At 43.9% G+C, this 13,919-nt stretch overlaps 1 protein-coding gene across 1 annotated transcript; it reads right to left on the bottom strand.

The window, feature by feature from the left end:
* IBA57 (iron-sulfur cluster assembly factor IBA57) lies at positions 1 to 13,672 on the bottom strand. Its single transcript, XM_066554108.1, has 4 exons — positions 13,354 to 13,672; positions 11,685 to 12,016; positions 6,425 to 6,816; positions 1 to 35 (listed from the first exon to the last, which is right to left on the bottom strand). Exons 1-3 carry the CDS (start codon positions 13,602 to 13,604, stop codon positions 6,425 to 6,427), a joined length of 975 nt encoding a protein of 324 aa, XP_066410205.1. The 5' UTR covers positions 13,605 to 13,672; the 3' UTR covers positions 1 to 35.
* Between the last annotated feature and the right edge of the window lie 247 nt (positions 13,673 to 13,919).

Here is a 13,919-nt window from a genome sequence, read left to right as displayed (position 1 = left end):
GCACTTCTGTTCCTGTGTCCTCACTGAGAGTAGCACTAAAAAGAATTTAAAATGAAGTTTTTTTTTAAGTAAAGGCTTCCTTCCATGCTAAGCTGATTTGCATTTTCCCCTTTATCAAATTTCTCGGTGAGAGTTGCATTTTATCACCTTTTAAACAATTTTTTCCTTAATAAAATCATGGTTTTCCCACAATTCTTTGCCTGAGATTACAAATCCTGACCGTTCCCCCACATCACTCTATTTTTAGCCCTACCAAAAAAAAAAAAAAAAAAAAAAAAAAAGCAAATGTAATTTCAGCAAATAAATGTATCCAGAGACAATGGGAATGGGAATTGCAAACAGATCCATCTTCATCTTTCAGAAGAAAATGACACAAAACCCAGTTAAAATGCAGTTTAGTTGGGTTGCTGGGAAGTGGAGTCCATCATCAGTCAGGAATTATTAATCTTGAGACTGGAAAAAAGAGAAACCGCTGGATTCCCATGAAATTTAAAAAGAAAAACCACAAGAAACCCATCTGAAAAATTACAAAAGCTACCTTTGACATGCATTTACTTAAGTGAAACACCAAAATTTGAAGAAAACTGCTGTAATAAAACAGAATGTGAGTGGCACACACAGCACACAACCTCCCCCAAATATTAAATGTATTCCCTGCAGCTTTTCTGACACAGCAATAAGTAGGAAATGAGATCAGCTCTAAAAACCCAACTTTTATTTGCTGAGTTGCTGTTCCCCCTCTGGTTTGTCCCAAAACTTCCAGTGACATTCCCAGACACCCTCCAGCTGCCAAGCCAGCACAAGTGGAGAATAAAATAATATTTAAAACTGAAACAATAAGATTTCTATTCATTTTCTTTTTTAATTTTTCTCCTCAAAACCCTAAAAAATCAAAAATCTTAGGTAGGGATGGAGGAAAAGAGAGAAAACCCAAAGATTTCCAGAGTTGTGGCCGCAGAGCACTGAAGCACAAACTGATTTTAGTGATTTAAGCAGAATTCCACACTCCTTTGGCCTGGATGGACAGAGGGAAAGAGAGGAAATCCAGACACAAATCCACGAAAAACAGCTTAGGCAGAAGTTATTTCTGCTGGCTCAAGAACTGGGTTACAGCAAAAAAAAAAAAAAACACCCAAACTTTTCCTTTTAGGGGTCAGAGTCTAAAAAAGCAAAATACCACACAAGGAAAGGGTTGGGAAAAAAGGATTTAAAACCAAAATGTAGCATTTGTCTTTGTTTCTAAGCAGAAAGTGTGCTCCCAAAAATATTAAATAATTCAAAGTAGCAGGAGCTACACCCTTGTCTCAAAATAACATTCAAAATGCAACAATGGCCATGCAGAAAGTGGTTTCAGCAGGAATTGTTGGGGAAAGGGGATGAAAACTGCCAAATGTTCCAGCCCTGAAAACCCTGGAGACATTGAATCTCCTGGAAAAGCAGCACCAAGGCAGCTGTGAGGAATAAATCCAATTTGTGGCTCTCATCTGGGCAGTTTTGGACACTCCCTGAGGGGCTGAAAGGGCTCAGCACTGCCTCAGCAGCAGGAAAAAACAATCAAAATATTAATTTAAGCTACAATCAAAATATTGATTTAAGCTAATATTGATTTTGATCCACAGCACTGTGGATCCCTATAATTATGTTTTTAATAGGGAATAGCAGTGGTTTTGACAACATGCAGTAGAATATATATATTTTTATATATTTATATACATATATTTTATATATATATATTAATGTTATATTATATATATCTTTCTATGTGTATATAATATATATAGCTATGTATAGATATAATATAGAATATGTAGAATATATAGACTATATATAGAATTATATATAGAATATATATCTCTATATAGAATACACAGTAGAATATATATAGATATATCTATAGAATATATATTATATCTATTATATATAGTAGAATATCTATCTATAGATATAGAATATATATGTCTAGATATATAAATTGAAAATATATATCTCTATGTGTATATATAATATAGAATACATAGAATATATAATTATATATTTAATATATCTCTCTACATAGAATACATAGTAGAATATATATATAATATAGATATATAATATAGATATATCTATAAAATATATAAAGAATATATATATAGAATATATATTAGAATATATATATATATATAAAAATAAATATAAAAACATATTTTGTATTCCATATATTTCTATTTGTATTTACATTTATATAAAATACAGTAGACTGAGGTATAAGCTGTTTTTTCTGGACTCCTCACCACACCAAGACAACTTTTTTTTTGGCATTTTACTATGACAGAGAAGGTAAAAAAAATGTAACAATGAAGAGAAGCTCTGGTCCTAGAAATTAAAAAAAAAATTAAAATAAAAGGCAAAAAAAAATAGGAAAACTTCTTGTTGCTGAAAGCAACCATTTCATGTATTCCCGTCTGCAATCTCTGCAAGTGTCTCCTGTCTTATCCCATTGGGATTTCAGGGTATTCCAAGTGTTTACTGTCCTATCCCACTGGGATTTCAGGTTATTCCAAGTGTTTACTGTCCTATCCCATTGGGATTTCAGGTTATTCCAAGTGTTTACTGTCCTATCCCATTGGGATTTCAGGGTATTCCAAGTGTTTGCTCCACTCTTTTCCCTCAGAAAGCATCACTGAGGCAGAGGAAGGGCAAACTGAGGCAGCAAGGGGAGATCCACAGAAAAAGGGGATCAGGAAGGGCCCCACATTTTCCAGCTGTTTGGGTTGAGGCTGGAATCTGAGCAGGTCACCTGAGAGCCCCCCTTGGGAACCCTCTTGGTGCTCAGGAAAAATTTCACAGAATCCCAGAATGACCAGGTTGGAAGAGACCTTCAAAATCAACCCAGCCCTAAGACCTCAACCAAACCCTGGCACCCGGTGCCACATCCAGGCTTTGTTAAACACACCCAGGGATGGGGACTCCAGAACTTTCTCACTCTTTCTGTAAAAAACTTTTTCCTGCTATCCAGCCTGTGGCTGTTCCAGTTGTGGGTTTCTCTGGGTCTGGATTGAAGGCACTTGAGACAGTAGTTCATGTTCACACTCAGGTGTTTATTATTTCTTATCAGTAAAACAGTCTCACTGCTGGGAGTTCAGCAGCTTTTCATTAGAAGGCACAAAATGGCCACAATCTCTTGTTCCAAGGCCTTTTCAGACTAAACTGTCCAATGAAGAGCTGACACCTGGATTATTTTCCTTTTTAACCCAATCACTGATCCCACAGAGCTGCAATGGGGACTTTTCTGCCCAATTACAAAATGCCACCCAAACCCATGGAGAAGAAGGAGGAAGAAGGATGAAGCAGAAACCCAGGATGACACCCTGTGCCCTCCATCTTGCTTCCATCCACAACACACTAAAAACCCCAAAACCTCAATTTCTCACCCAGTGACACACCTGCACTGCTCTCTAGAATCTATTTCACACTTTTGTGGATTCCAGTCTATCTTGAAGCCTGGGGAACTTTCTCCATTAATGATGGTCAAAGTCAGTGCTGCCCTGGGGGCCAAGGCACCCCAGAGCAGACACAGAAACATTCCCAGTGCCCTGGGTTTCCACACCAACCTAAACTTCCCCTGGTGCAGCTCGAGGCTGTGTGCTCTGGTTGTGTCAGTGCTGCTGGAGAAAGAGCCCAGGGCCAGCTGAGCACAGGCCCCTTTCAGGAGCTGCAGAGAGTGATGGGGGCAGCCCTGAGTCTCCTTTGCTCCAGGCTGAGCACCCCCAGCTCCCTCAGGGCTTCCTCACAGGGTTTGTGTTCCCAGCCCCTCTCCAGCCTCCTTGTCCCCTCTGGATGTGCTCAGTGTCCCCAGGTCCTTCCCAAGCTGAGGGGCCAGAGCTGGGCACAGCACTCCAGGTGTGACCCCAGCAGTGCCCAGGGCAGGGCCAGAGTGACCTCCCTGCTCCTGCTGGCCACACCATTCCTGATCCAGGCCAGGAGCCATTGGCCTTCTTGGCCACCAGGGCACTCTGCTGGCTCTGTCCACCCTGCTGCCCATCAGGTCCCTTTGTGCCTGGCCACTGTCCAGCAGTGTCCCCAGCCTAGAGCACTGAAGGAGTTATCATGGCCAAAATGCAGGACTGGGCACTTGGATTTATTAAACTTTATCTTACTGGACTCTGCTCATCCATCCAACCATTCCAGGTCTCCCTGCAGAGTCCTTCTCCATTCCAATATCCTCACTGGAAAGGTCAAACCCTGAACAGGCTGCCAAGGGAAGTGGTGGAGTCACCATTCCTGAAAGTGGCCAAAAACTTGGGGATAAGGATTAGTGGTGGATGTGGAAGTGCTGTTAATGATTGGAGTTGATGATCCAAGCCTTAATAATTCCATGGCTCTCAGAGAGGCAAAATCCCTGCAAAATCAACTCTTGCATCCTCCAGCCCCAAATTCACCTGGTTCCAATCATTAAAGGTGGAGAAGACTGTGAGGGAGACTAAAAAAAATTAAAGGATAACATGGATTGGATTATGCTCCATCCATCCCCTCCATTTCTACCTCATTTTTTTTTGTTTTCCAGAATCAAACACCTCTTCACCCCAGCACCACCTTCTCATGTCTAACCTTGTGTCACCTGCAGCTGCTGGCAGCAACAAAAGCCTTTCAAACACTGTGAAGAACAAAAGAAATGCGTGTCTGAGGCAGAAAAGATGCAGGGCTTCCCCAAACAGAGGAGTTTATTCAGTGTTTGTTCAGGCTCTGTTCACCCCAGGACAATAAAACCATTCTGAGCAGCCTTTGCACAATGGGGGGCAGAGAGGAAAAGCTGCTTCAGGCCGAGCTGGGCAGCACAGCCTCATCTCTGTGGCCACTCAAGGGTCCAATTTCATTTATTTCCCCAGCAGAAAGACTCTGACACCAACCCCACACCTGACCAACAGGCTAAGGCATGGTTCTTGTGAGCAAGCTACCTGAAAATGCATTTATTCTGTTGCATGTCTTCACACCAAGCAAACAAAAGGCATCTTCTCTTTCAGATGAGTCCCATTTAAATCAGAGGTCATAATTAATGAGATATTCCACAGCATCATTTTACAGCAACCATAGAATTTTAATCAATATAAGCATTTTTTTTTTACAGACAAATTCCATTCACAGTAACACTAAAACAGAGGCAGAATGTGATTTGGGATGGGTTTTGTTACAAATATTCATGCAAAGGCTTTTTTGGTTTTGTTTTGGACTAAATAGGATCTCACCTGGGCAGCTCTCTCATTGTGTAATGGATTGATTACAATACAAAAATAAAAAGGGTTCCTATAAATCACTGCAGGTTTACAAGGTCAGGAGGCACAGAGCTGGTTGGCTTTGGAATAAGAGAGGAATATGATAATAAGAGGAATATGTTGCAGCAAGAAGAAAAATTGGAGAAGCAGAGGAGTGTTGGCAGCCAGAAAAAATGAAGCAAAGAAATGCCCAGGCCTTGGGCTGCTCAGAAAACCCTGGGGTGGTGGATGGAGAAAACCCCAGCTGCAGGTGGCAGCAGGGACAGGGTGAAGGGCACAGAAAGAGCCAGAACATGGTGAAAATCCTTCCTCAGCAGGGCCAGGCCAAGCCAGCACATGTGGCATTGAAAACATCCCTTTGCTCTCCCAAAAAACTGGTTTGAGTGAAGGGAGTCACAGGAATTGCTCCTTCCACTGGCACCAAAGCAGGAGACAGGACAGGAGGTTGGAGACCTTTTTACCTCAGCTGGGATGAGTTAAAATCAAGGTTTGACACGTGAAGCACAAGGTGTTCCTCTTCCTGAAAACAATTCCAGTGGTGGGAAGGAACACCAGCCCCATCAGCAAGTTGAAAAAGCTCAATGCAAGAAACAATTTGCAGCAAAAAAACTTCAGCCTGAGAATACATCTTAATAAGAGCAGCATGATCTCCACTCAAAAAAACCCAACAGAATTATAATACCTCAGAATGGTTATTGTGAACCAATAAAATTGTAACACCTCAGAATGGTTATTGTGAACCAATAAAATTATAGTATCTCAGAATGGTTATTGTGAACCAATAAAATTATAATACCTCAGAATGGTTATTCTGAACTGAAAAATCAGTGCATGGACCAGGGAAAGTCCTGATCCCATTGCTTGGGAGAGCACAGTCTGAGGGAGTGAGTGTCAGCCTGGAGACCCATCCAGAGTCCAACCCAACAACACAGGGCACCCCCTAAATACAGAGGGTCCCAACAAGTCATGGCACCCCTAAAAAAGTGGGGATTAGCCTTAGGAAAAACTGCAATTCCCTGGATTTTTCTCTCCACAGCAGATCCAACCCAGTGATCTGCCACAGCTTTGGGTTCTCGCTGTGAGGAATCCTGCAAGACCCTCCCCACAGAACAGCAGCATTCCCAAATTCCCCACCCACCCCACCCCAACCTCTCCCTGAGCTGCTCCCTCACCTACTTAGCAGCCCCTTTTGGCCACCACTCGGGCGTGGTGGCCCTGAGCTCCACCCTGTCCCCTGCCAGGGGGATGCAGAGCGGCTCCTGGAGGTGAGCCAGCCTCAGCAGGGCTATGCCCAGCTCTCCTCCTCCAGCACGGAACTTTCCAGCACGTTTCCCCGCCTGGGTGAGGATGTCAGCCCCCTCGGGGATGCCGGCAGGGGGAAGGGGCCCCGGGAAGGTGACGGGCAGCAGGCGCTTGCGGATCACGCCCATGTGGTGGGTCCTGGCCGTCAGCTCCTGGCCGATGTAGCAGCCCTTGGTGAAGCTGATGCCGTTCATGAAGGCCAGGTTGGATTCCAGGGGCAGGGCGACTCCAGGCGGGAGATCTTTCACCCCTTCAGGGATTCCTAGGGGAGAGCAAAGGCAGGAGATTGGTGCCTTGAGAAGGATGATGTAGAACAGAGGCAAGACTGAGCTAGAATGGTATTGTTAAAAACGCCAATCACTTGTTTCCAAATTTTTAAAAGTTTAATAGTAATAAAATGGTTATAAAAATAGTAATACAATTAGAGTAATAATAATTTGGACAAACTGAATTAGGACAATATGAGACAATAAATACAAAGAGTTATGGACGTCTGGGTACCTTTCCTGGGCAGCACGAGCCCGAGAAAGGACCCAGGTTAACAGAGGATTAACCCTTAAAAACAACAGCCTGTTGCATATTCATACACCTCATACATGATGCATAAATTCCATTCAAACCCAGGATTCTGTCTGGTCATCAGCAACTTCTTAATCCTAACAGTGTCTTCGAGTCAGGAAGAAGTTCATATCCCCTGATAATGGGGCAATAAATTCTCTTTCTCTGAAAGATTCAGGTGTCCTGTGGCTGCTATCTCGCTGCGAGTCCTTTATTTTTAAAAAAAGTATCCTACACAGCATCGTTTCTATTTTAACAATTTTTTTATAACTTAAAACTATATTTAACACAGTACTTAAGAAAACTAATACAGCATTACTTTCTAACACACCACACATAACATTCATTTTAATATTTGCAAAAAGCCAATCATAAAATACATGCGTTTTTCACAGTATGGTAATGTGCCCCTGTTGATGCAGTGACAAAACTATCCTTTGTCCCCTTAAAAAGGAAATAAACCCAGAAGTTTCATATGGAGGGGGTGAAAAATGTGTATTTTATGATTGGCTTTTCACAAATATTAAAATGAATATTATGTGTGGTGTGTTAGAAAGTAATGCTGTATTAGTTTTCTTAAGTACTGTGTTAAATATAGTTTTAAGTTATAAAAAAATTGTTAAAATAGAAACGATGCTATGTAGGATACTTTTTTTTAAAGAAAGGACTCGCAGCGAGATAGCAGCCACAGGACACCTGAATCTTTCAGAGAAGAAGAATTTATTTTTTGCCCCATTATCAGGAGAAATGAACTTCTTTCTGCCTCGAAGGCACTGTCAGTATTAAGAAGTTGCTGATGACCAGACAGAATCCTGTGTTTGAATGGAATTTATGCATCATGTATGAGGTGTATGAATATACAACAGGTTCTTGTTTTTAAGGGTTAATCCTCTATTAATGGGTGTCATTTTCAGGCTTGTGCTGCCCAGAAAAAGGTACCTGGATGTCCATAACTCTTTGTTTCTATTGTCTCATATTGTCTTAATTCAATTTGTCCAAATTGTTATTACTCTAATTGTATTACTATTTTTTATAACCATTTTATTACTATTAAACTTTTGAAATTTTAAAAACAAGTGGTTGGCGTTTTTCACAGAGAGGCTTGACAGCTGGCCTGCAAGCAAAGCTGAGTTACTAAAATAAATAACAATTGATGATTTTTGAGTGTATCCATAGCAAGGAAGAAGACAAGGCTGTCAGCATGGAAACAAAAAATACATGGCAATTTTTGTAAGCTAGACTATGTGCATAGGTAGCTGTGTATACATGCCTTAATAAATTTCTGTAAAACTTTTGCCAATTATATTGACGTTAATTGCTTTGCACCAATGACTATAATAAGTTATTGTGATGTAGTTAATGACTTAAGTGTTACAGACATCTTTTATGAAAAATCCTTTTGCTAGGATTTTTTCTCATGAGAAGCTGAGAGGCCTCAGGAACAAAATGTAACCAATGGTTATCTGCTGCTGTGGAATGCAACAGGTGCATCTGGGATTGGGCTCATGTGGTTGTTTCTAATTAATGGCCAATCACAGCCCAGCTGGCTCGGACTCTCTGTCCAAGACACAAGCCTTTGTTATCATTCTTTCCTTTTCTATTCTTAGCCAGCCTTCTGATGAAATCCTTTCTTCTATTCTTTTAGTATAGTTTTACTATAATATATATCATAAATTAATAAATCAGCCTTCTGAAACATGGAGTAAGATCCTCGTCTCTTCCCTCAGCCTTGGAACCCTGTGAACACAGTCACATTGCATCCATGAATATAATAAGTTATTGTGATGTAGTTAATGATTTAAGTGTCACAGACATATTTTATGAAAACTCCCTTTGCTGGGATTTTTCTCCTGAGAAGCTGAGAGGCCTCAGAGGAAAAGAAAAACAATAATTATCTGCTGCTGTGGAATGCAACAGGTGCATCTTTGATTGGTCTCATGTGGTTGCTTCTAACTAATGGCCAATCACAGTCCAGCTGTCTCAGAGTCTCTGGTCAGTCACAAGATTTTATTATCATTCCATTCCTTTCTATTCCTTGCTAGCCCTCTGATGAAATCCTTTCTTCTATAATTTTAGTAGAGTTTTCTTTTAATATATATCATAAAATAATAAATCAGCCTTCTGAAACATGGAGTCAGATCCTTGTCTCTTCCCTCAGCCTTGGAACCCTGTGAACACGGTCACATTGCATCAATGAATATAATAAGTTATTGTGATGTAGTTAATGATTTAAGTGTCACAGACATATTTTATGAAAAATCCTTCTGCTAGGATTTTTCTCCTCAGAAGCTGAGAGGCCTCAGAGGAAAAGAAAAACAATAATTATCTGCTGCTGTGGAATGCAACAGGTGGATCTGTGATTGGTCTCATGTGGTTGTTTCTAATTAATGGCCAATCACAGTCCAGCTGGCTCGGACTCTCTGTCCAAGACACAAGCCTTTGTTATCATTCCTTCTTTTTCTATTCTTAGCCTGCCTTCTGATGAAATCCTTTCTTCTATTCTTTTAGTATAGTTTTAATATAATATATATCATAAAATAATAAATCAGCCTTCTGAAACATGGAGTCAAGATTCTCATCTCTTCCCTCGTCCTGGGACTCCTTTGAACACCACCACACTTAAGATCATGTTTTGTTAAGAGTATATAAGCTGGAGAACATGCAGAATAAAAAAACTTTTTTCTTCTTAGACCCTGATCACACGTGTGTGTGTGACATCTGATCTAGCGGTGACATTTTCTGTCCTCAATTAGGTGAAAAGACATCTCACAGGGCCTGGGGGACTTCACCTCAAACCTAATGATAGCCAGCTGGACAGGAGCCTGAAAGTCCCACCTGAGCAATTGACTAGAAAAAGAAGAGAGCAAAGAAAGTGATTGCTTTTGTGAGGTGTTTTACAGGAGCAAGTAACTCTTGCACCTGGCTCGGTTTTTCTCTGTAAAGAGTTTTGTTATTTTGCCTTTCATTAAAACTTTTCTGTTTCCAACACTGCCACAGAAGCCATCCTGCTGATTTTATGCCTTCTACGGTAGCTGAGCTATCTTGGGTGTGATACAGACCTCCAAGAGCTTATGAGACCTGGCTGGAGGAGACCCATATTTCAGAATAGAAATAATAAAGAATAGAAAGAATAAAGCAGGGATTTAGTAAAAGCCTCAATGGAGCCACCTTGGGCAGCACAAGAGCCCAGCCAGGGCTGCACCCAAGATGAACCAAAATGGCCCCAAAATGCACCAGCGCTCCCGGGCTCTCTCCCTTGGATCAGTTCTGCTCCATTTGCACCTTGCAGTTCATTGTCCCATTCCAGGTTTGTGATATTCCCATTCTTTGAATAGAGAGAGACATAATTTTCTCTCTCAGGAGAAGCATAGAGAGAAGAAAGAGAAAATAATTTTTATTTTTATTCTCTGTTCCTGTTGGTTTTGTATGTGTTGAACGTGTTAGGAAGATTGTTTACCTGAAGGGATTTGGTAATTGGATTCTGGTGATGGTTGATTATATTTAATTAACCAATCACTCAAAGCTGTGTCCTGACTGTCAGGAGACAGTGACAAGTTTTCTTCAGTATGTAATTTAGTATAGCATAGTGTGATATCTCTTTAATAGAGTATTCATGTAATATAATATAGTTTAATAAAGCAATTGTTCAGCCTTCTTCCTTCAATGGAGGCAGATGCCAATCATTTCCTTTGTCAGGGGTTCTGACTTTTACAATTCCAGCTTTAGCCCAGGCAGTCCCACCCTGCTTGTTTTTCTCTCTCCAGCCCACGGGGTTTGTGCTCTTGGGCTGAGATTTGGATCATTTGTCCTTGGTGCCCAGCTGGAGCAGGAATTGTTTTGTCTCCCTGCTCTGTGCACAGAGCTCAGCATGCCCTGATGTGAAGCTCAGACCCACACACTAAAGCAGCACAGAATCTGAAAATATAAAACCTGAAATCTGAGGCATCAAGGTAAATGCTGCTCCTCGTTAGATTTGTGCTCTGAATTGTTTGGCTCGTTCTCAGTTTGATTTTCCAACCCTAAGGGATCCCAGTTTCAGCACAGGACCATCATCTTACCCTCTTTCCCAATTAATTTAATCCTTTATCAGCATGGACACACTAAAATCAAAGGCACTGGGGCTCCCAGGACTGAGGTCCCTGTCCAGTATCTCTGACCTTGGAATTAGGTCAGCAAATCCAGCCACAAAGTTTTTAGGAAGCCAAGTCTGGGTGTTTCCTTTTCCTTCCTCAGCAACAAGCAAATGCCTGGGCTGTGCATCATCCCAAAATAACCAAAATTACTCCAACCACAGAAGCTTCTCTCTAAGAAAATGAATAATCCTGGCTTTCTTTTAGCATTCCTGACCAGTCCCCATAATCTGAGTAAGAGAAAATTACACCCCAACATTGCTACCAGACAGAATTAGAACCACCAGCACCCTTTTAATACTCAAAGTAGCAATTAATACATGTATTAATGAACAAATTAAATGCACTAAAACATGAGAATGAAAGGTTTATATCTTATTACTGCCTTAAATCAGCATGTGGACTCCCAAAACCCAAAGTGCAAACCAGGGCTTGCCTTTACCTTGTTTATACCTGTGCCTGTGGTAATCCTGCACGTCTCCAACCTGGCTCCCAGGGATAATCTCTGACAGATTTGCTCCTTTCTTTGCAATCAGTCTCCAGCCCATGACTTCTGCCCTGGGGTCAGGGGTGAGGAGCAGAGCCTGGTCTGCACATTTTGGGAGGGAGCTGGTGTCCCCAGGGATGACAGCCCAGAGGGAGAGGTCGGGGCAGGGGGCGATGGTGACTTTCCTGCGGATCTTGTAGAGTTTCAGGTGTTGCTGGATGGAGTCCAGGACGCTGCTGTCGCACTCCAGCAGGATGTGAGGCTCCTCTGCTGTGCTCCTGTGGAGCCTAAAAAAAAAAAAATCACACCCACAAGGTCAGGAAAACAAAGCCCCACAGCAGCAGGAGGCAAAGATGGGTATTCATTTGGATCCTGGTGCCAATCCACACAGGGATTTCTGGATTTGCACAGAAATTTCTGTTGGGAGATTTCTGGATGGCACAGAAGGAGCAGCACCCAGGTGCCCACAGTGAAATACCTGAGCTGTTTCAGCCACCTGCTGTGGCTTCCCTAGTAAACACTGCCCTCACTTCTCCCAGGGGCAGAAACAGGTCTGCCCATATGGAATTCTCTATTCTTACCTCCAGTGAAGGGAATTTCACAGAATCACAGAATAATGAGGTTGGAAGAGACCTCCAAGATCACTGAGTCCAACCCATGCCCTAACACCTCAGCCAGACTATAGCACCATGTCCAGTCTTGTTAAACACATCCAGACATGGTGATTCTACCACCTCCCTGGGAAGAGCATTCCAGTACTTTATTATTCTTTTGGTGAAAATTTCTTCCTAATATCCAACCTGTACCTTCCCTGGCGTAGCTGGAGGCTGTGTCCTCTGGTTCTGTCAGAGACCAACCCCACCTGTCTGCAGCCTCCCTGCAGGAGTTGTAGAGAGCAATAAGGTCACCTCTGAGCCTCCTCTTCTCCAGGCTAAACAGCCCCAGCTCCTTCAAACGCTCCTCACAGGGTTTGTGCTCCCAGCCCCTCTCCAGCCTTGTTGCCTCCTCTGGATGCACTTGAGCATCTCAACATCCTTCCCAAACTGAGGGGCCAGAGCTGGGCACAGATGGTGGAGAAGCTTCGTTCAGCTGTGCCTTCCACTGTCACACAATCCCAGGATGGTTTGGGTTGGGAGGGACCTTAAAGCCCATCCAGTTCCAACCCCAACACCTCCCACTGTCCGAGGCTGCTCCAAGCCCCATCCAGCCGGGCCTTGGGCACTTCCAGGGGCAGCCTCAGCTGCTCTGGGCACCCTGTGCCAGGGCCTCAGCACCCTCAGAGGGAACAATTCCTTCCCAAAATCCCATCCGTGCCTCTGGAAGAGCTCTGAGGTCTCCCTGGATCCTTCTCCTGTCCAGGTGAACACCCCCAGCTCTCACAGCCTGGCTCCAGAGCAGAGCCAACATCCACACGTGCGGATATCGCACCCATCACACTTCTCTGCTGCGGTGTTCCAGAGAAGCTGCGTTGAGTGATGGCACAGACCCACGGAGGAAGCGCTTTTTCGCACATTAATTTTGACTTTTTGACATTTAAGCCAGAAATGTCAGGAGCCACCCCCCGCCACCCCGCAATGGTCTCTCCCATCTCCCTCCCCCCCCCGGCCGCGCCGCTTGGTCTCACCTGTACAGGATGACGTCATACAGGCAGCGGCCTTGCACGTTCAGCGCGTGCGCGTAGAGGGCGGGGGGGGCGTCGCCTTCCGCCACCAGCTGCGTGACGTCATTGGTGAGCAGCCCCTGCAGGAAGGCGGCGGCCTCGGCGCCCCTCACGCCCAGCAGCGCCCGGCCCAGCGGGAAACAGGCGGCGGCCGCGCTCCGCTGGCTCCGGCACCACCGGCGCAGCCCGGGCGCCGTTATTGCCCTCACCAACATGGCGGCGCCGTCACAGAGTCCCCCCACGGCCGCCGCCCGCCGCCGCCGCCGCCATCTTGTGTGTGTCCGCTGGGAGGGCGACACCTGCTGGAAGGACCGGGGCGCCACGAGACCGCCCCCTTTCCGTTAGCCACGCCCCCTTCCACTACAGACCACGCCCCGCCAATAGGCTCAGCCGCCGAGCTGGCCACGCCCACACATTCATGACCACGCCCCCTCGTTTGGTCTCGCTCCAGGTGCCGAGCGGCGTCGGGCGCTCCCCGCGATTCCAAAGGAGGAATTTGGGAACCCCCCGGGATCTCCGGCCATGGAACA

This window comes from Molothrus aeneus, chromosome 1 (assembly GCF_037042795.1).
Source record: "Molothrus aeneus isolate 106 chromosome 1, BPBGC_Maene_1.0, whole genome shotgun sequence".
NCBI classification, from domain to species: Eukaryota; Metazoa; Chordata; class Aves; order Passeriformes; family Icteridae; genus Molothrus; species Molothrus aeneus.
This window is presented reverse-complemented; position numbering and strand designations above follow the sequence as displayed.